We start from the raw sequence: 22,440 nt of genomic DNA, 5'->3' as shown, positions 1-22,440 counted from the left end.
TTTCTGGCTGTTCCTACAGTTAGACTGCCTTCCCCCCCGAGAACACTGGACTTCCAGGGGGTAAAGAGGGCTCGAGGTGTGCTGAAGCCTGAGGCCAGGAAGATCATTCATTCACCACATATTTGCGGACTCCTGGCACCATCCAAGACCTGTGGGATATAGAAATAATTTATGACCCAGTTGCTATCCGCAGAGAGCTCACAGTCTACTGGGGGAAACCAGTGAAATCCGACAAGTACAGTAAATCCCAGGAAAAGCTTGAATGGAGGTAGCCCAGACCACTGCTAGCCCAAAGGAGGGGCACCGCCCTGGGTCCCAGAGGGTGAGGAAGGCTTCCGAGGGGAAGTGACAGTTGTGCTGAGATTTGAAAATTACGGTTCTCCAGGCTAAGAATTTAGACGGGAGACACACTTTAGACAGAACAAAACATACAAAGCTTGGACGATGTCACGGTGTGTGCGTGGCTTCATTGGGGTAAGGCTTGGACTCGGTGGAATGACCTGGGGCCAGCGGCTAATTCTGCTGAGGTCAGGACAGGCCCTCCTTTGTCCCGTGGGATGGACTTAAGAGTGCTACAGCCAGGCCTTGGAACAGGGTGTCCTGGGTGGGATGTGATCCAGCCGAGAGCCTGGGAAGGGCTGGTTACAGCCCCAATGGAGCCCACCGCTATTATAAGGCTTAAATGAGATAATATATGTCAAGCAACCAGCTCAGAGTAAGCACTCAAGATGTGGTAGCTATTATTGTTAATATTATTGAATTGCATTGTTAAGGTCATGGAGGAAGCTGGTAGAGGCTCTATCTGTTAGAGGCCCCAAAGAGGATCTGCTGGAAAACCGTTACATCTGGGCCGAGGCTTCTTGGGGCTAGTTCTCATTCTTTTGTGGAAACAGACTCTTTGAAGAATCTGATGAAAGCCTCTCCCCAGAAAAAGGCACATCTGCTCGCATGAAGCTTTGCATATCATCTCAGGGACTTCACAGACTCTGGAAGCCCGGCTGGTCATAGAAACCGGTGGGACACAGCTGTTCCTCGCCAAGCACGGCTGAGAGAAGTTCCCACTGTTCCCTCGGCCTATTATTCTAAGTGAAAACCTCAGCACAAGGAGTTTCAACTCTAGGAATAACCTGTGTGTCTCAAAACACCCAGCGGCATGCCCAGGAATGGCTGGGGGGTGGGGTGGTGGGGGCAGTGAGGAGACCATTTTAGTAGTCCAGGGAGAGGATGGGGTTGGTTTCTGGCTTCAGGGGTACACAGTCTCCCCGGGGCCTGCAGCGCCCTCCCGGTGCTTGGATTCATGCTCTGCTGGGTCGCCATCCTCGGGTTTTTAACAAGGAGCCGTGCATTTTCCTTCTGCAGCAGACCCCACCAGTTACAGAGCTGGTCCCAGGAGAAGATCATAAGAATGGATCTGAGGGCTTACTATGGGAGCAGCATACAAGTGGCAGGGCTGGGACTGGAACCCAGGCTGTGTGGGTGCAGAACCCTGGGTCTGGATCTGCCTCACGCTGCCTGCTGGGTCAGAAGGGCTAGTTAAAGCAGAGAAGGTGGGAAGAATTAGCAATGTTCTGTTTCTTCCGCCCCGAACACTGTTTTTGCCCCCTCTGCCTCTCCCTCCCTCCTGTTGTCTTCTCAGGATTAATGCCATTTCCTCAAGGAGGCCCTTCCTGGTTTCCACACCTGGTCTGTGCCCCCTTATGCCGTCTTTTACCCTTTTTTGTCCTTGAGAGCGAGCACTCATCAGAGTCTGTCATTATGTATTTCCGGTTTTAAGGACAGTCCCTTGATGAACTGTTCTCCCGGTGGCTACAGAGACTGGTTGGTTCCCCCGCTCCCAGTGGAGAGCCTGACACACAGTAGGAATTTTATAGATATTATTGGAAAGGTACAGTTCACAGAATGGTCAGATGGGACAGAGAAGCAGAAGAGGATGACACAGGAATTCCTGCCTGAGTGATGTGAACCACGGAGGTGACTATAGGAAGTTTGGGGGGAGGCAGGGAGGATGAAATGGATTTGGCATGTGTTTGGAAGTTTGAGTGCTTTTCAAGGTGTCTTGGAGAGAGCAATTTTTTTTTTTTAAGATTTTATTTATTTACTTGAGAGAGAAAGAAAAAGCACAAGAAGGGGGAGCAGCAGAGGGCGAAGGAGAAGCAGACTCCCAGCCCAACAAGGAGCCGGATGCCTGATACGGGGCTCAGTTCCAGAACTCTGGGATCATGACCTGAGCAGAAGGCAGTCGCTTAACTGACTGAGCCCCCCAGGCATTTGGAAGGAGGCAGTCTTCTGCTTTCTGACTTCCTCCCCACTGCAGTGGGGGTTAGGGGCTGGCCACAGCCCTTGGGAGGACCTCTGTCTCCGCCATCAGGCATCTCACCCTCATGACTCTGGGAGCCTGTCTTTTCCCTGCACTGGGAAGCTCAGTGAGCTCTGGGACCGTGCTGCAGTGCTCATCTCTGGACCCCGGGGTCCCCCAAGGGTGTGTATGCAGTCCGGCCTCAGTAAATGCCAGTAGAAGGAAAGAGGGAAGGACGAACACGTGACCAGACTCTTAGGAGGGAGGCTGGGATGAGGAGCAGATCTGGGAACCAGAGTGGAATGAGAGGGCCGAACCGGAACCTCGGGGCCCTAGGGACAGGGTGGAGAGAGGAGGGCTCCAGCACCCTCAGGAGCTCAGGCACAGAGCTAAGAGTTTTAGTCACACAACTGCTTTCCACCCTCTTGGCAACTCTGAAGCTGACATTCCCACTTTGCTAAGAAAGCTGAGGCCCAGAGAGGAGACGTGACATGCCCAAGGTCACACAAGTCTCGAGCCGGCCGGGAAGTCCGGGTCTGACCCAGGGCCCTCAGCCCCCAAGCCTGCACTCTTCCCAGTCACTCCGGGCCTTTCCCTCCCTCCTCCACTGCCCTACCTCTTCTCCCCTCCTCTCTGCTCCCGCGGCCGCCCCGCCCCTCCCTCCCACCCTCCCACCCTCCCACCCTCCCTGCTGGTGGCGGCGGCGGCGGCGGCGGCGAAGCCACGTGGTGGGGCCGGAAAGCCGCGGCCGCGGAGCGCCCGGGCGGCTGCCCCAGCTGGGCAGTGCTGCTCTGCGCCGCGCGGCGCTCGGTGCCCGCGTCCCCCGCTCCGCCCTCCCCGCCAGCCGCCCCGGGGCAGGAGGCGCGCCTGGCGACCGCCCGGCCAGACAAAGGAGGCGCGGCGCGGCAGAGCCAGCGCGGGCCGACGGACCATGGACTCGGAGCGCGAGCGGCCGGCCCCCGCCCTGAGGACCCGGCGTCCCCGGGCCCGGCCCTAGGCGCCCGGCCCCGCCGCCCGGGGCGCGCAGCCGGGAGGACGCGGAGCCCGCGCGGCGCGGAGGAGGCGGCGGCCGCCGAGCTAGAGGGGCGCCGCGGCGGACGGCCCGCGGGGCCCCCGGAGCCATGGGCAAGTGCAGCGGGCGCTGCACGCTCGTCGCCTTCTGCTGCCTGCAGCTGGTGAGCGCCGGGCGGCGGGGGCCGGGTGGGGCTTAGCGGGGCGGGGTCCCGGGCGTGCGGGTGGGCCGTGGGTCTCCGTGCGTGTCTGCCGCCAGTCCCAGCTTGGGGTGGGGAGGTGAGCCGGAGTCACGGAGCGGACGGGCGGAGCCTGCTCCTGCTGGCCGGGCTGGCTCTTTGTGTGCGCTCCCCGCCTGGCGCTCCCGGGTCCCCGAGTGCGTCCTGCGCGCGGGTCCCCCCCCCCACGCCCACCGGCACCGTGCGAGTGGCCTGCTGCGGGACTGTGACTCGCTGAGGCCGGGGGGTGTGTCCCGGGCTGCTCGGCGGAGACGCTGAGGTCCCTGCCGGGTGTTTTCCGCTAGATTCCTCGGTTGCTAGCGGCTCTCCCTTCCTCGGGGTCTGTGCCTGTGTTGAGTGTTTCTCGCAAAGTCTTTGCTCCTCTGTGTGTGTCTCCGTCTTTCTCCTTGGGGTGTGTCTAGCTCTCTAACCATTTCTTGTCCACGTTCGCCCGTGTGTGTGTTGGGATCTTAGACTCCAAGAACCGTACCCTCCTCCTCCTTTGTGCTGTTTCTGCCTGCCTTCACCCTCCTGACTGGGCAGGCCTGGGAATGGAGAGCCACCTCTCTTGGAGAGGGTCGCAAGGAACTGCCAGGTCCTGGGCCAGTCTGTCAAACTGGGTGCTGACCGCCCTCCCCGCTTTTATTGTGGCCACTGCACCCAGGGTATCTCCATTAGCCATCGGTTCCTCCCCAGCGTCATGGGTGGAGACCAGCACCTCGCCTGGGCAGGCAGGGGTGAGGGGTGGGGATCCTGGGGTGCCCTGGCAGGGAGGGGAGCATCTGGGGGAAACTCTGCCTCATCCCAGCTTAGGGAACTCAGGTTCTTGCCTCAGGGAGTTCAGTGGAGTGAATCTGGGGGCTGAAGAGGACCAGTGTTCTTCAATTCAAGCTCTGGCAGGTGAATTTGGGGAGCCGGTTCAGGAGAAGCCAGGGTCTCCTGCCCATCCTAGAGCTCGGGCCTGACAACTAGGGGGTTTTGAAGCTGTGCTGAGCCTCTAGGCAGAGAGGTGCACAGGGACCGCCTTGGGCAGAGCTCCCAGCACTAAGCCTCCCTGAAGCCCAACTCCACCCTCTGGTCCCCACTGTTGCCTGCCCCCACGCTTCCCCAGCACAGGTGCATACAGTCATGCAGAGGGAAGCTCTGAGCCTGGATGTGCAGACCTCATCTGGTTTCTCCCCTCTCAGGCACGCCAGCCCCAAACTTGCCATCTGCAGCCTTGCCCTCCTGGGCGGTGGTGGGAGCAGCCAGGCCATGAAGACTGTAGCCCTGTTCCCAGCTGAGGGACGCAGGGCAAGGAACTTCCCTTCCCTGGGCTGCCTTGGTCTGCCTGCCTGCAAAATGCTTATCCTTGAGGGTTGCAGAGGGGGTTAATTAAAATCAGGTAGAATGGAAACTCTAGAAGGGCAGAGATTATCTGTTTTGTTGCCTGCTAAATCCCCAGCAGCTGGAACAGGGCCTGGCAGTCCATTAATATTTGTAAAATAAATTAATGAATCAGTTATTTGGCAACTCCGGGCTCACAGTCGAAACACCCTCCTTTATATACTTTGAGGAATACAAAATGCCAAGAAATGATGAAACTTTTCCAAGGATTTTTTTTTCCCTGCTCGTTCATTTTTAAAATTTAAAGGAGGACTTGCTTTATTCTTAAAAAAGTAACGGACATTTATTGTGAAAAATGAATCAATAAATAATCCAACAGTGCAGAACATAAAGGTACGGTTCCTTCTGAGCCCAGTCCCACACCCCAAAGGTAAGCCCATTTGGCATTCGGCCCCATTCTCTGCTGCTGCAGCAAACAATGGTTAGCTTTAGGCCGCATTTACTAGGTGTTAGGTGCCCTTGGAAGCCCTTTTCCATGTATTAACTTATTCAGTCCTCGTAATGATCCTATCAAGCAACTTGCCCAAAGTTCCATGGTTAGGAGCCAGGCTTTGAAGCCAGGCAGCTGGCCAGCTTACTCTGTTGCCTTCTTCATTATAAAATATAAGTAGTTTTGGCACAGAGCCATCAGGGTCCTTTAGGAGGTCTTTACTCCTCCCTGCCTCCCACTCACCTGCCTCCAGACCTCCCTCCAGCTAAGCTCCCTCGGCCCTTCCACTAAAGTGTTCACCAGCCTATAGGGGCTCCGGAATTAGGCAAGACCTGGGTGGGATTCTGATTCTCCTACAACTTGGCTGGGTGGCTTTGGGCCACTTGTGGGAGTTAGATGAGATAATTTGCAGGGAGGGGGTGCTCCGAGGAGGGACTTGGAAATTGCTCTCTCGCCTCTGTTCTGCCTCGGTGAATGGCAGAGTGGGTCCCTTTGGCTGACGCTAACCCCCAGGGGCCTCGGCTGCCTGACGGCTTCTCGTGCTCCAGAAGGCTGGGCTCCAACAGCCTGACATGATGTGAGAGAGAAGCAAGGCTATTTTCCCATCCAGTGGAAAGAGGCCGAGAAGGAAAAGGCTGTTTAAGTGTTTCTCAGCTGCAAACTTTAGAAGGGGAACTGTCATTTTTTCTCTTTTGAACAGGGTTTGATCATTACAGTAAAATAGGCTAGTTCTAGACACTCTTCTGTAATCGGGATGGACTTGCTGTGGGTGAGGGATTAGGGTGAGTGTGTCCTGGGGGGTGGGAGGAGCAAGTGGGGGCTTTACATTCAGGCGGACAAGAGTAGGGACAGGGCTCTGGAGTTTGATAGAACAGACCTGCGTTTGAGCGCTGGCTTTGTCACTTCCTAGCTGTGTGATCTTTGGCAAGTGGCTTACCCTCTCTGAGCCACAGTTTTGTCATCTCTTAGCGATAATATAAACAGTTGCCAATTCTTAGGGTTGTTTTGAGGAGTAAATACATGTGATGAACTCAGCATCGAGCCAAGCACTGAGCGAACGTTCAATAAACTATAGTTAACATAACTATTAACTATTGTTATGTTAATAATATATAAATACACCATGGGATACTTTCCTGGAATTGTGGCCCAGGCATATCTAGGTACCCCTCTGTACTCTTCCTTTGTGGGAAGCAGCAGGTAGTTGGGCACTGAGCTGAGAGGCAGGAGGCTTGGATTCAAGTGCAGCTCTGCCACAGGGATGCTGTGGACTCCGACAAGCCTTTTCCCCACTGCAAGCCTTGATTTTTCCATCTATAAAATGGGGGCGGACTACCGCTTTGTATCTTCTGGGGTCCGGCCAGTCCTGTGCATCTGGGACTGTAGGATGATGTCTGGGCCGGCCTGGAGGTTTCAGGGTGCCTCGGTCTGGTTCCCTTCTGTAGAACACCCTGAGTCCCTTCCTTTCCCGAGTTCTACTTGGTGTATCAACTTGACCTTTTTAATGCTATTCACTCCCTAATTTTTAGGTGCTCCTCTTTTCCCTCCCTTGCCCAAGCCCTCCCCTTCTTTCCGGGTTCACCTCCTTCCTGCAACCTTACAGGCCACCCTGTTCTTCCTGTAAGAAGATGGACCAAGGAGATTTGCCCAAGGGAATCCTCGTCAATTTCATCATCATCATCATTCCCATTCCTGGAGGCCTGTGCTAAGCACTCTATATGCATTACCTCATTTAACCAAATGAGCTTATATGTAAAGCATTTGGCAGAGTGCCTGGTACGTGTTCAGCGATCGATAAACGTTAGCTTTCGCCGTTTTTATCCTCGTTGTTCTTCTGCACAACGGGATGGATATTCTCGCTCTCCCCTATGTCAGATGCGGAGACTGAGGCTCAGAGAGGTGATGACGTTTGCCTGAGGTCTCTAAGCTAGCCAGTGACAGATCCAGGACGTGTGTGCTTTACTGCCTGAGCAGAGAGCCCCCTGTCCTCCAGCAGCAGTCCGCGGCTGGTGTTTGTGCGTGCATGACCTCAGACAGGTCTCTTCCCTGCTTCTGGCCTCAGCTTCCTCATCTGAAATTGATAATATTTCTTTCCTTTTTTTTTTTTTTAAGATTTTATTTATTTATTTGTCAGAGAGAGAGAGAGATCACAAGTAGGCAGAGAGGCAGGCAGAGACAGAGGGAGAAGCAGGTTCCCTGCCGAGCAAGGAGCCCGATATGGGACTCGATCCCAGGACGCTGGGATCATGACCTGAGCCGAAGGCAGCCGCTTAACCAACTGAGCCACCCAGGCGTCCCTCTTTTTTTTTTTTTTTTAAAGATTTTATTTATTCATTTGACAGAGAGAGATCACAAGTAGACAGAGTGGCAGATAGAGAGAGAGGAGGAAGCAGGCTCCCTGCCGAGCAGAGAGCCCAATGTGGGGCTTGATCCCAAGACCCTAGGATCATGACCCGAGCCGAAGGCAGAGGCTTTAACTCACTGCGCCACCCAGACACTCCTGAAATTGATAATATTTCAGTAGGATCATGAACTCGGCTGGGCCCGCGAGCCAGTGAGCGCTCAGTCATACCTCACTGCCATGGCTGTTCTCGTCCCCACTCTGGGTGACTTTGGGCACATGCATTCACTCCTCTGGGCCCCAGTCTCTTCCTCCAGCAAAGAAAAAGAGCCATCCCTACCTAGTGGAGTTGTAAAAAGGGGTTAGCCAGGTGCCGTGCACATAGTAGGCATTCAGAAAAACGCTGGTTTCATTCTCTTCCCTTCTGGAAAGCTCTCTGCTTTCTCGAAGGTGGTGGGTGAGGGGAGATAAGACATAGCTTCCTGCTGAGCTGCGAGTAATGGTGTGAAACGTGGTCAACCTGATTGATGTCGTTATTAGCAGTAGTGATGGTGGAGACTGGAGGGAGCTGGGCTCCTGCAGGGGCCTGGGCTCCAAAGCAGCTGTGCCTACAAGCTGGTGGCCTCCTGGGGTGGGTGTGGGGGCTCTGCTCTGCTCTAGGTTCTTTGGGCCCTTGGGCCAGGCTTGGGAGTCAAGAACACAGAGCACAGCATTGTCTGGGCCACTGACCCTTTTTGTTCCTCATACCTTTTGGACGGCTGGCGTGGTCAGCTCCCTTTTTGCAGATGGACAGACTGAGGCCAAACAGCCCTCGAGACCCTTATGAGGTGGGCAGAGCAAGGTGGATGGAGAAGAGGGCCCCCAGGGGGCCATGGAGGGGGATGGCTCTGGTTTGCCTCTGTTACAGGGGTAGGCGGGTGGGGAGTTTGGGGAAAAGCACCCCGTAAACAGCAGCTGCTCTGAGATGTGAGGCTGGGTTAGGAGCAATACCTCGGGGCTCAGACAGACCTTGCTGCCTTGTTTTGTGACTTCCAGCACGTCCCTTCCCCTCTCTGAGCCTCGGCCTCCCCACTGCCATCGGCCCCGGCCCCTACCCCGTGGCAGTTTGGAGGACTCAGGGGTCAGGGTCATTTCCATAAACTCTTCAAGTCTTAGTTTCTTTATGCAGGAAGTGTATGGTTCAGAGGGAACTAATAACAGCATCTCCGACTTCCGTTTGTTTGGGGTCGCCGATGAGCCAGGCGCGTTATCTGCCTACTCCCTGGTTACTGTCTCAGTCATCTGTGGCCACATGGAGGGCGGGGATAGAATGGGGATGCAAACCCAGACCTAGGTCTCCACGGCTTCCACCGCCCATGCCCCACTGCTCCCCCGAGGAGGGAGCTCCCCGACACAGCTGGAGAAACCAACCCTTTCCTCAGCCACTAGGGCTTGTTGCTACGGCCAGACCTGCTGATCTGCTTGTCCCCCATTTCTCCTCACCCACTCACCGTGCCAAGGTTGCAGTTGCTATGAGGCAGGTTGAGGGAAAGGTACTCAGGGAAGAAACTGGAGACCTGTGAGCTCTCCTAACGACTCTGTGAGGTAGGTGTGGTTTTTGTACCCATTTACTGATGGGCGTACAGAGGCCTGAAGCACAGAGTGATTTGTCACCGAGGAAACAGTAGATACAGCCCGGGTCTTGGATGAATCATAGGGAAAAAGAGTTGAGAGGGCTTGTAAAATCTGGGCCAAGCAGAGATGGTCAGCTGTGATCACTGACATTTCTTCTCTTCTCGGGCTTCAGAGGGACATGTGCGATGGAAGAGTAAGTTGAGACCAGGGATGGTTTTGGGGTTGTTTTTTTTTTTTAATGTCCTTTTTGAAGTAATCGCTGTGCCCAGTGTAGGGCTCGAACTCGTGACCCCGAGCCCAAGAGTTGCACGCTCTACCGACCAAGCCAGCCAGGTGCCCTAGAAATGTGTTTATTTAAAGCTAGTTCCAGGCTACAGGCGATGGAGCCGGTTGTGGTCCGAGAGAGCCCAGTTCCAGTGCCCTTGGCCTCTGGCCTTGACCTGGAGAGGGAGAGGGCTGATGAATCCGAACTCTTCCGCCTGTGAGCCCCGTGCACCAAGGTTTTAGCAGAACTGTTACTGTGGCTGCAGGCTTGAACGCATTACCCGGCCTCCGGGCCTCTGCCTCTCCGAGCAGCTGGTGAACCAGAGGCAGAGCGGTCAACAGGGAAGAACTTGGGCTTTGGGGTCAGGCTGGGGTCTGAATTCCATCTTTACCTCTTTGTCGCTGGTTGACCTTGGGGCAAGACACTTGACCTCTCTGGGCTTCCACCTGCACTTCTCTCAATCAGAAGACTGATCTGCGTCGGAGAGTTGTCAGGAGGCTCTTTTGAGATAAGATACACTGAGTAAACCTCACAAAACGTTCCTGCTCCTAAATGCTCCAGAAATGAAACAACAAGTTCTATGAACCTAAAAACCGTGGTGTAGGAAAGGGGACATGTCCCTTTTTCAATCCGTAGAAGACATAAGTGAAGCGGAAGTTCTACCAGATCTAGGTGGCCTTGGCCTTACTGTTGTTTAGTCTTCTCTTCTGTAAAATGGGAATAATCATAACACCCCCCTCATGGGACTGTAGCGAGGGTGGCCTGAATTAATGCAGGGAGCTCTGGACTCAGAGCCCTCCAGAGGGGAGCAGAGGGGAATTGTGGCCCCCTGTGTCCCCTCTATAAAGGGAGGAGGTTGGACTCATCATCTAAGAGGACCGCTCCATCTCTAAGCCAGCAATGAATCCCGTCCTTTCCCAGGGGAGACCAGACCGGCCGCCATGCCAGCCCCTCCTGCTGCGGGCAGCAGTGATGTGAGGCTCGGGCTCTGAGCCAAGGAGGACCCCCCTGTCTCCAGTGGCCTCCCCAAGGCTTTACACCCAGGAGCCAGGGGGTCTGGGACTCCATGCCCTCTTCTTTCCTCTGTCTTCTGTTTGAATGAGCGTCCGTACCGTCCCCATCCCAAATGCCCAGTTGGCATATTTGGTTGTAAACTCAAGTCTCGGACCGCAGAGTTTCAGAGCAGCAGTGTCTGACCCATGACTCACCCCAGGCCACTGTAGCTCAGTGTCCTGAACTCAATTCTGTTGGGTCAGAGAGTCAGAATTGCCTCCAGCTAACCCTACCCAGAGTTGTGTTTAGCAAATATTTATGAGACACCCACAAAGTGCCAGGCACAATTGTAGATGCTGTGCAACTGTGAGCTGGCCCTGCCCTTCTCTGGGCCTCATTTTCTCCAATCTGGCAAACGGGAGAGGAGATTGTTGAATTCCATCAGTGGCTTTCAGGTCATCTACAGAGGCTCTGCAGGGGCAGACTTGACAGTCACAGGGTGAGTTCCCTGTCACTGGCAGTGGTGAAGAATTTATATGTAAGTTGGATGACCGCTTGGATGTATAATGGATCTGATGATGACCCAGGTCCCTTGGAACCATCAGATGCTGGTTCTAGGTCCTGAGAGGACAATGGCAAGAGCATAAAATGGTATCCATTAGGAATAATGGAAATTGTGGGCTCCTACCATGTCCCTTTGCCTTAAGCATGCACCTCACTGCCCCATCCCAAATCACAGAACCTGGCTCAGCTCCTGGCATGGGGAGCGGGGGACATGGGAGTCTGTAGGCTCTTTAACCCCAAGTCTACTCTGGTTGCACCTTGCCCTAGAAGGGGAGGCAGCCCTGGAATTTTCAGGATAGTGATGGCTCCTAAGCCTTTTTTGGGGGGTGGGGTTGGGTGGGGGGAGGTTCTGCAGCCCCAGCCTGAATCAGAGATGTGGGTTTTCAATTACACAATTAAATGCACAATTAGGCATAATTACCAGTGCTCAGAGCCCGAGACTGCTCATAATAGGCGTGTAATCTACTGCAGCCTCTGTTTATACTACTCAGCGCGCGCCCTAATGATGCCAGGATGCCTTCACACTGCACTGTTGCCATGGAGACAAGCCCGCCACCACCATGCCAGGCTGACAAATGGTGTTCCAGTCCTGGGCCCCTGGATTGTTTCTGAGTCCTCTGCAGCCAGCCCCGGAGTGAAGGGGCTGGCAGGGCTGGGCAGGAAGGCGGGACGCCCTCCCTGCCCTCCGGCTGGAGCCAGCCTTGGAGCCAGCGGGGAGGACGGGAGAAGGTTGCTTCAGTGGCCCCCCCAGAATCCCTAAGCCTGAGCAGGCTGGCAAAGTTGCTGGGAAGGGTCTTGAAGGGTTATCTGTGCAAACTGAGGTGTGGACAGGGGACCCTGCATACAGCCAGCTCCTATGTGGGCCTGGCTCTGCCGTGAACTAGTTCTGTGACCTTGGACCAGTCCTTGCCCTTCTCTGGGGCTCTTTCTCCATATGTGAAATGGACTGCAGGGAGTCTGCATGCGTGCCTTCTTACAGATTTACTGAGCACTTCCTCCACGCTGCCTACTGCTGTAACTGCTTCCCCCGGAGGAGCCCATTCCCCCTCGCTCTGCCCCCGTGGGGTAGACCTATCATCCCCGTTTCACAGAAGCAGCAACTGAGGCCGTGAGCACTGACATCAGGCAGTGGCAGGGTCATGATGCAAATCCAGGCAGTCGGACCCCAAGTCCCCCAACTCTTGGCCTCGAGTATAGGACCTCACACGAGCCCTCTCCTGGCAGTCTCGCCGCAGCCCTAGAGAGGGACCCTGGTCATCTCCATTACCCAGATGAGGGCTCTGGGGTTCACGGCGCTGAAGTCACTTGCCCAAGGTCACACAGCAAGGCGGTGGCAGAGTGGGTTCTGCCTGATGCCAAAAGCCAGAATTCCTAGCTTTGGCTTCTTAGTGGGAGTCACGAAGGAGTAAAAGGATCTCCTTCCATGAGCATATACAAAGGATCCCCATTGTCCCCATCTGGCCCCTGCTGGAGAGGCACCGAGTCCTGGGGCCCCTCAGACCCAGCACTTTGCTTTGACCTTGAAAGAAATCTTGGCCTCCTTCTACCTACATCAGCTCACTCCCTCCTGGTCACTGGCAACAGAACTTGTTTGTGATGCTCATTTCCCCCTACATTTCTCTGTTATTTGGTACATTATTATGGTCACCTGTCAGGTGCCAGCTCTTGGGGACCAGATGACTCAGATGTAGTGGAGAACCAAGACTGGAGCACAGAGGCTTGAGGGTCCCATGGTCCGGGGCTCAAATTCTGTCACTTAATGCATGATGTGGGGCGCGTTGCTTGACCTCTCCGTGCCATAGTTCATCTGTCATGAAGGCAGCCGTCTGTACTGTGCAGGGTTGGTAACATCATACCACTCACCAAACGCTTACTCTGTGCCAGGCCTTTGCCTAAGGCCGTTCTGTGCTCTCGGGGAACCTTGGTAACACGCAGCCTATCATTGCTATTTAACAGAGGAAGCACCCAAGGCCCCAGGCCTCAGAGCTGGTGGGCAACTGGGCAGGCTTCGGAGTCCAGAGCCCCACCCTTCCCCACCAGGCCCCCCACCAGCATGGAGAGACAAGCGTTCCTCCTGTCGCCTTCTGGGAACGACCGGTTGCTTGGCCAGATCTTTGGGAATGAGGCATCTAGAGGAAAGGGCAACCTGAGGGGAACAGTGTACCTGGCCCAGTCCAGGGTCCCGTCTCGCTGGGTGCCACCCCCATGGACCCCCTAAAGTCTGCATTTTCCGAGAGTAGGCTGTCAGACATCACCTTCACTGCTGCACCATCCAGGTGGGAAGACTAGAGTCTGCCCAAGACCACAGCGCGAGTTAGCGACAGAGTTGGGACTGCGACTTCAGACCAATCTAGGAGACTTCTTGTTACCTTCCTTCGACCTGCTGTGGGTCCTTGGGAGGGAGAGGTTTGGGGCTGGAGTGTGCGTGCATGCGTGTGTGTGTGTGTGTGTGTGTGTGTCTGTATGCAAACCTGCACACGGCTGCATGCCCAAGCATTTGTGGGGCAGACACTGGCACGTAGAGATTTGTGGATCAATAAACATCCCTTCCCGCTTCCTCCCTCTTCATTTATTCATGAACTCTGAACTCCTTGGCTCCAGAGAAACTGCCTGGAAGAAAGCAATTAGAGCATAATTAGAACCACTCCTATTAGCAACTCTCAGTGGGAAGGGAAGGGGGCTGCTCGGCCATGCGGGTGGGGGTGGCCCCGGAGTTCCCTTCAGCCCCCATTCCTGCAGGCTGCCCATTCAGCTCCCGCTGCCCCCCCCACGGAGCTCAGCCTCTGGAGTCCTGGGCACCAGCCCACTTTCAGCAGGGAATAAGGACCTCATCCCCGGAGGCATCCAAGCTCCGTAAGATTAAGGCACAGCGCGTTCTGCTCACGTGCTAAATTAGAGCAGGTGATCTCCGAGTCCCTCCTGTGCTGAGCTTCTCGGGTGCTCCCTGCCAGGGCCTGGGCCAGGCATTGCACGAAAACTGAGCAGCACAACATGGCTCCTGCTTTCTAGAAAACATCCCGACATCAGATGATAGCGAATGAAGACTACGCTTGACAATAGGAAATGTAAATTACCTGGAGGAGGCGGGCCTCCGTTCACCGCCCCGCCCCCATGATCATAGTAATAACTATACCAGAAGTCAGTGTCTGTGGAGTGTTTCTGACCCCAGAGCCACTGCTCGTCCCACCAGCAGAGGGAAGTCACCCGGGAGCCAGGGCGAGGGGCTCCTCCTTCCTCCCCGAGGACTGGGAGCACAGGCTGCAGCGAGATCCCAGGGGCTGTGATACTAGATTCCGATGCTTCTCCTCATTGAGTCTCTTGCAGGCGGCCTCAGAGGTAGATGCTAACATTGTCCCCGACGTACAGGTGAGGAGACTGAGGCTCGGGGAGGCACAGCGCCTGCCCAGGGTAGCGCGGTATTGGCCTGTCGCACTCTAGACTCCTCGTGCTTTGTGCTCTTCTGGGTTTGAGGGTGAGATCTGCTCTCCCCTGAGCTTCACAAGCTCTTTAATGTGCCTTCCGCAGCCAGCTCCCCATTGAAGGTAACACACTGAATCATCTTGTTCCTCTTTCCACACCCAGTGTCAGCTAGAGAGACCGGGGGAGCCCCCGCTGCTGACTTGGGTCCCCGCCCCCAGGACCAGCCTTGGCAGAGGAAGGTGAAGGCCTGGCAGATGCGGGTCTCGGGCCTCTGGAGAGAAGATCACCATGGATACCCCAGGAACTAGGGCTGTAACCAAGGAGACAGCCCCCCAGCCTTGAGGCTGTGACAAGGAAGGTGTGGCTTCAGTCTAGGGAGGGGGGGAATGGCCACCTGGGGCCCAAATGGACAGAGGAGGGGATGATGAGCTAGATGCGGGAAGAGGGGGACAGTGGGGTCAGTGATGCTCCCTCCTGGGAACGGGGGTGGGGTAGTTGGGGACAACCAGGCCTCCTTCCATTGCCCTGTCCCACCTGCGGCGAGGTTGCCATGATAACCAGCTCCCCTTCATTGACCCTCCGTAGGGTGCTGTCCCCTTTCTCCTAGTGACAGGTGGTCACCCTGGCAACAGGCCCTGTGCCCAGCAAGGGTCTTGACTTTCTGGTGGCCCCGTCCCTCACATGTGCGGATAGATTATTCTTCTGACACGTGCGGCAGCTCTGTCCAGCTGGAGGTGAGGGGCCGCATGGGGCCAGCCCTCAGACGTAGGACTTTTACCCGCTCCTCACCAGACTCCCCCGGGGACCATTGTGAAGTGCAGCTCTGGTCCTCCTTCCCTCTGTTTACAGTAGTCCATGGCTCCTTATTGCCTTGGGGAAGAAGTCCTAATGTGGCGCATCTCAAACTTGAACGTGCAGCCGTGTCAGTGGGAGGTGACATTCTCCAAATGCACATTTCTGGACCTAACCCTGAGTTTCCAACAAGGTGCTGCTGATTAACTGCTGGTCCGGGGATGCCGTGGTGAGAATTACCGGGTCTAGCCAGTGGGACGCAACACTGCCCCGGCTGGCCCACCAGCTTCCGGTGCCGGAGCGCAGACCATGTTGCTGTAAGCACGCCAGCTACCCCTCATGCCTCAGTGCCTTTGCATTTGCATTTGCTGTTCTAGCCCCTGGACGTCCTTTCCCCTCTGGATCTCCTGAAGGCCAGCTCACTCATCATTTCCTCTTTGGAGCTTCTCTGTCCTCCTGCACCGCCCCCCAACACACACACACACACACACACACACACACACACACACACGTCCTCCTCCGGGCTCTGACAACACCTGTCCCCGCCAAGTCCGTCAGGGTGGGTGTCACGCTGTGGGAATCTGCTCCTGTTTCCGCTTCGAATCTCTCTCCCTGAACTGGGAGCTCTGGGTTGGAGCCGCCTGGCCCTCTGTGAACGTGTGATGCTTGATTGACATCTGGGCGCAGACGGAAAACCTGGGTTAATAATCACAGAGCTGCTTCTTTCACTCAACCCGTCTGCTCTTCCTTGGCGCTTTCTCTGTGCCAGGCCCCGACCTAGGTGCTGGGGGTTCGGTGGTGGTGTGGGAGGAACAGGGCTTCTTAGAGGCGCCGACCAGTCTACAAGCAAGGCGTGAGCTGGGCTTGGTCTGGATTTCTTGGTGCTAACTTCTAAGCTGGTTCTTCATTCCCCTGGGCTCCTCCTGGGGCCCAGGCAACTGTGTGGCCCAAGACTGCTTTGGGAACATGTCTCCAGTGAGGATTTGCCAGTTTGCTCACTACAGATCCCAGTCCCCATCCACTCGGCCCCAAGCCCACTTTGCAGACCTGCCAGGGCTTTTCCAGAGGACAGCCTGTGTGGCTGGTGTGTGCACTCCAGGCCTCAGGGACAAAGGCTAACTGTGGGGGTGGATGTTACCGACACTTAACATCCAAAGGTGTCCTGACTTGTGTATTAGGCCCAGAAGAGAGCCCGGGGTGGGAATGCGGGCCAGGGCTGCCTGGACACTACTGTGCTCCAGGCCAGCCCTCCAGAGGGTCAGAGGAATTTACATTCACAGCCTGGCTTCCAGACCGTTATGTCTAGGTGGAAAGATAGGACATATTTTATTTAAGGGTCTGTTAGCTGGGTTCATAACTTAAATATTTAGATGCATGGTGCTGTGTTGGTTCTCTCACTTTGGTCCTAAGGACCTCCAGATCTTAGAAAAGGTTCTGGACTTGAGGCCGGGTGCAGGCAGAGGCTCCCAGGTGCCTGATCTGCCTTGGGCAATGCCAGCTGCTGCAGCCTGTCACCGCCTGTCTGCTGTCAGCAGCCCCATGAGCCATCTGAGCAGGCTGCTGTCCCCCAGCTGCCACTAGCTGTCATCCTCAAGACAGGCCCCTAAGGACACAGGGACCGCCCCCCCCCCCAAAGTGAGAGACTGTCGGGGGCCCGACCTGGGACTCGCACAGTGGCTATCGGCTGGGGTAGGCTGGATGGGATGGGATGGAAGGTGGGGGGCTCAGTTTATCAGGCCTGCAATGGCCAAATGTTTGACATATGTGATCGGCTCTCACCCTCCCAGATGGACCAGGCTATGGTGAGCCACCCTACCTTTGCTCTTCTTCAGGAGTCTGAACACAGGCACATTGCTCAGTCTGACTTGTTTCTTCATCTGTAAATAGAGATAATCGTACTGGCCTCCTAGGGCCACTGAGCAAACTCAGTGTGAGACTCCCCGGAGAGCACTCAGCACAGCACCTGGCACTTAGTACTTAGCACACAACCAACAGAAATCACGACCCATCTTTCGGAGGGCGGCACGCCTATAAGGCCCAGAGCCATGACTGTTGGCTTCATGGGAAACTCCCAGGCAGAGAATCCTGGGATGTGGGGGCCAGGAGGGTCCCCTTGAACAATCCTCGAACCCCTTGTATAGATGGGTACACAGAGGTCCAGGAAGGCAGTCGAGCCCTTTGCGAACTGTTCTAGGAAGCAGACTGACACCACTTCTGGAAAGGATCGTGGTTGGGTGTGTGATTCCAGACAAAAATACCCAGAACAAAAATAAACTCCCCAGATAGGTGGAAGCACTTGGCTCCTCAGCTCAGTCCGGCAGCCGTAGGCAAGTCTACGGCTAGAACCCTTCCCCGTGCTCTCGATGTTTCCAGACAGGAACTGATGGGGAGCAGCGGCAGACGTGCCCATCCGTCCAGGAGGTGCCACAAGAGAAGTCAGACATTCCCAGGAAACGGGACTTGACCCCCCACTCTGAAACCCAGTGACCTCAAGAAAGGGCCTCGATCTCCTTCTTTAGAACATGCGGCTGCCACTGCCCTAGCAGGATAATAAGTCTGTTCCTCATGGACTCTGGGGCCCAGGGACTTCGTTCAGATCTGTCTCCACAGTGTGACCTTGTCATTTCTCTTCTTTACGCTTCGCTTTCCCTGCGTGTGGAGCGTGGGTGATCTCAGTCTCTACCTGCCATGTCTCTGTGAGGGTCAAATGAATCAGATGCTAAGCATTCAGGAGACACTTGGCATATAATAAGTGTTAGCTATTATCTCTTAGTGTCACTCTGCGATAGAAATACCACCTGTAAGGTGTTGGGCTCAGCATAGGCACTTATTAGGTATTCTTTTCTCTTTCCTTACCCCTGTGAACCGCAGGCCTGGAGAGAGGCAGGACCCAGTTCCTAGGAGAGGCTCTCCCTCCACCCTACTTCCCTTCCCTTTCCTTCCCTTACCCCAGCAGACAGCAAGCCCCTCTTCTTCCAACAGGTTCTACCTGCAGCTTTCTGGCCCAGGGCCAGGACATGATTGCAGGCGTTGGCTCAGCTCCCTCCCCTCTGCTCCTCTGCACCCCCACTTTAATCTTCCCAGCCTGCCTGAGGGTGGGGGATGGGGAGGGAGAAAGTCTCCTGGGGGCTGCAGGTATCTGTCAAAAGCTCAGGCTCTGGGGTCGGACCACTTGGGTTTGCTCCAGCCCTAAGATCTCAGGCGGCGCCCTCACACCCCCCACCATAGACCCAGGGCCATGGCCCCTCCCTCACTCCGCTTGTGAGGCTGAGGGACGTGGTTCCTGCAGAGTGCTGGGCACAGGGCCTGGCCCAGAGTTAGCGGGGTTGAAATATTAGCCATCGTGAACACTAGTGTTCAAGTTCAGAGCCAGCCATTGTGAAGGGAGACAATTCAGCCCAGCCCCCTGGGGGCACTCTTCTTAGGGCGCAGGCAGCCCCAGATGACCCCCACCCCAGCCGTCTTTGGCTAGACCAGAACAGGGCACCCCACCCTAGGATGAGGATAGATTCCCAGGCGCGGAAGCAGGAGACAGGCTGGGGTGGGAGGGTAACAGTTCTTCTACTCATTGATTCCTTCGTGCCATGGACGAATCAGGGCAGGTTACCTGCACAGGTAAATGGACCTTCGCCAGGTGGGAGTGAGGGCGGGACATAGGGAAGGATACCCAGCCGTAGGCACTGCCCCTCAGCTCTCTGAGCCTCAGTGTCTTCATCTGTCCAGTGGGGCTAATAACCCCACATTGCGGTGGGGGGTGGTGGCATAAATCACAGGCTGAGCTGTGAAGAGCTGTCCAGATGTTGGCGGCTGCCGCGATTCTCTGCTGGGAGAAGTGGGGAAGCTGGGAGCTGAGCCAGGACTGTAATGGAAAGGGAAGGGGGATTCTGCAGCCCTGGGGGAGGGGCTCCTGCCGCCCACCACCACCACCGAGGCTCTGCAGGCTTCCCTGCCACCGCCCCCCCAAGCCTTTAGTCTGGAGGGTAAGTCAGAAGTGGTTGCTGTTGCCATAGCAGTGAGGCTGGTTTTCATCATTATTTTCTTCCTGGGAGCATCAGTGCAGGAGACTGCTAAATAAGTCAGGGAATTGGATTTTTTCCTCCCTCCATCAGGTCACATGAAGAGTGGCTCAGTCAGGAGAAATGACCTGCCAGCTCCTTCCCACACTTGACCCTCTGCACTAGGTGCCTCCAATATGATACTTCACCCAAGGGAGCGCTTGAAGGGCTTGGTGCCTCCTCTCCAGCTCCAAGCTGCTCTCCTGCTCAGGCCTCTGACTCCGCCATGTTGGCAGCAGGCCACAGCACGTGGTAGCCCTTCCAGCCCTTCCCTCTGGCCTTCTGCCCCCTCTGGTTCCCCATGCTTCAACCACAGGGGGCCTATCTGCACCTTTCTTTTTGCCAAGTTTCCTCCCACCACAGGACCTTTACACATGCTTTCCCTCCTACCTGTTCTTCCCTCTCCTCCCTACTTTGCTAACCCTTCTTCCTTCAGTTCACTTCCTCCAGGAAGTCTTCCTGAGCACTACCATCATAGCTCTCATTCTTGATTCTTGTTACCACTCCTTCAGACACTTAGCACAACAGTAATTTGGCTCTGTGTGTGTGTGTGTGTGTGTGCGTGTGTGTGTGTGTTTACCCTCTCTCCCTCCACCCTACTCTGAATGTTAACTCCGTGAGGCCAAGAGCTAGTGTGGGTTTTTTCCTCCTTTTTTTTTTTTTTTTTAAAGTATGTTCTCATAACCTAAAATTCAGCATCCTAGGGGGCACCTGGCTGACTCAGTCAGTAGAGCATGACTCTTGATCTCAGGGTTGTGAGTTCAAGCCCCATGTTGGGTGTAGAGATTACTTAAATAAAATCTTATGAAGCGCCTGGGTGGCTCAGTCAGTTAAGCATCTGCCTTCAGCTCAGGTCATGATCCTGGGGTCCTGGAATGGCCTGCTTAGTGGGGAGTCCCCTTCTCCCTCTCCCTCTTCCTCCACTTGTGCTCTCTCTCTAAGAAAAAGATCTTTTTAAAAAAATTTCATCTTAAAGTATACAGTTCAGTATTTTTAGTGTGTTCACACTGTTTTGTAGCCATCACCACACTCTGATTCCAGAACGTTTTCATCATCCCAGAAAGAAACCTCAAACCACTCCCCATTTTCCCCTCCCACCAGCTTTTGGCTATCATGAATCTGCTTTTTGTCTCTCTGGATTAGCCAATTCTGGACATTTCCTAGAAGGAGAGTTTTAGAATATACAGTCCTTCGTGACTGGCTTCTCTCGCTTAGCATAATATTTTTATCATTCATTTGTTCATTCATTTAAAGTAGGCTCCCCACCCCATGTGGGGCTTGAACTCGTGACCCTGAGGTAAGAGGCTGTGCTCAACCAACCGAGCCAGCCAGGCGCCCCCTAGCCTAACGTTTTCAAAGCTGATGCCTGTACCCTGTATCCGTGCTTCATCCCTTTTTATGGCTTCATAGCCCATGTGTGGCTCTATCACATTTTGTCTACCTGTTAATCAGTTGATGACTATTTGCGTGGTTTCCTTTGGGACTGCTGTGAATGATGCTACTATGAACTTTTCTGTGTAAGTGGTATGTGAACTTTGTTTTCAATTCCAGTGTATCTACTTATGAATACATTTTTTTTTGAAAGATTTATCTAGTTTAGAGAGGGGGAGGGGCAGAAGGAGAGAGAGAGAGAGAGAGAGAGCCTTAAACAGACTCCATGCCGAGCTGGAGCCCAACATGGGGCTTGATCCCACTTCAAAGTCGCAACCTGAGCCAAAACCAAGAGTTGGACACTTAACCAACTGTACCACCCAGGCACCCCTCTACCTGGGAATAATTTGCTGAGCCATAGGAGAACTATGTTTAATTTTTTGAGGAACTAGCTTTGTTTTCCACAAGAGCTGCACCACTTTACATTCCTACCAGCAATGCCTCCAAGATTCTATTTCTTCACATCCTCATCCAAACTTGTTGATATCTTTTTTTTAAAAGTTTATTTATTTATTTAAGTAATTTCTATACCCAACATGGGTCTCAAACTCAGGACCCTGATATCAAGAGCCACACCCTCTTCCCATTGAGCCAGCCAGGCAACCCCGTCTTTTTTATTTAAGCTATCCTTAGGGATATAAAGTAGAATCTCATTGTAGTTTCAATTTACATTTCCCTGATGATGTTGAGCATTTTTCCATGGGCTCATTGGTCATTTTTAAAATCTTCTTTCGAGAAATTTCCATTCATATCCTTTGCTTATTTTTAAATTGGGTTATTTATCATTTTGTTGAATGGTTGGAATTCTTTATATATTCTGGACTCTAGACTCTTATTGCTTCTTTGATTTGCAGATATTTTCTCCCATCCTGTGTGTTGGCTTCCTCTTTCTTTCTTTTTCTTTCTTTCTTTCTTTCTTTCTTTCTTTCTTTCTTTCTTTCTTTCTTTCTTTTTTTTCAAGATTTTATTGATTTATTTGACAGACAGAGATCACAAGAAAGCAGAGAGGCAGGTGGGGGGCCGGGGGAAAGCAGGCTCCCTGCTGAGCAGAGAGCCCAATGCTGGGCTAGATCCCAGGATTCTGGGATCATGACCTGAGCTGAAGGCAAAGGCTTTAACCCACTGAGCCACTCAGGTGCCCCTGGCTGCCACTTTCTTGATTGTGTCCTTTGATGTTCAAATGGTTTAGATTTAGAATTTTTTTTTTTTTTAAGATTTTATTTATTTGAGAGAGAGTGACCACAAGCATGGGGAGCGGCAGGTCAAGGGAGAGAGAGAAGCAGATTCCCTGCCGAGCAGGGAGCTTGATGTGGGATTTGATCCCACAACCCTGGGATCATGACCTGATCTGAAGGCTTAACCAACAGCCACCCAGACACCCACGTGGTTTTGATTTTGATGACATCCACTTTATCTGGTTTTTCTTTGGCTGCTTGTGCTTTTGCTTCGGTATCTAATAGGTGCCTAGTCCAGGGTCCCTTGGATTTACCCCTATGGTTCCTTCTAAGAGATTTATAGTTTCAGCTCTTATATTTAGGTCTTTGATCCACTTTGAGTAAGTTTTTGCATATGGTGTGAGGTAGGGGACCAACTTCATTCTTTTGCATGTGGATTTCCAGGTGCC

General features: G+C 54.2%; 1 protein-coding gene across 4 annotated transcripts in view; it reads left to right on the top strand.

Moving 5' to 3' along the window:
• The first annotated feature begins 3,041 nt into the window (after positions 1-3,041).
• Positions 3,042-22,440, top strand: part of NKAIN1 (sodium/potassium transporting ATPase interacting 1) — a 39,100-nt gene continuing 19,701 nt past the window's right edge. For 2 of the 4 annotated variants that reach the window (XM_032864009.1, XM_032864007.1), the window contains exon 1: positions 3,062-3,471. In XM_032864009.1, the coding sequence (XP_032719900.1) occupies positions 3,418-3,471 (54 nt within the window). In that variant the 5' untranslated portion in view covers positions 3,062-3,417. Of the gene's footprint in view, positions 3,472-22,440 lie in introns of all 4 variants that reach the window. The other 2 variants (XM_032864010.1, XM_032864008.1) reach the window with 2 other exon arrangements.

Source organism: Lontra canadensis, unplaced genomic scaffold (assembly GCF_010015895.1).
Source record: "Lontra canadensis isolate GAN:19392208 unplaced genomic scaffold, GSC_riverotter_1.0 scaffold25, whole genome shotgun sequence".
NCBI lineage: Eukaryota > Metazoa > Chordata > Mammalia > Carnivora > Mustelidae > Lontra > Lontra canadensis.
This window is presented reverse-complemented; position numbering and strand designations above follow the sequence as displayed.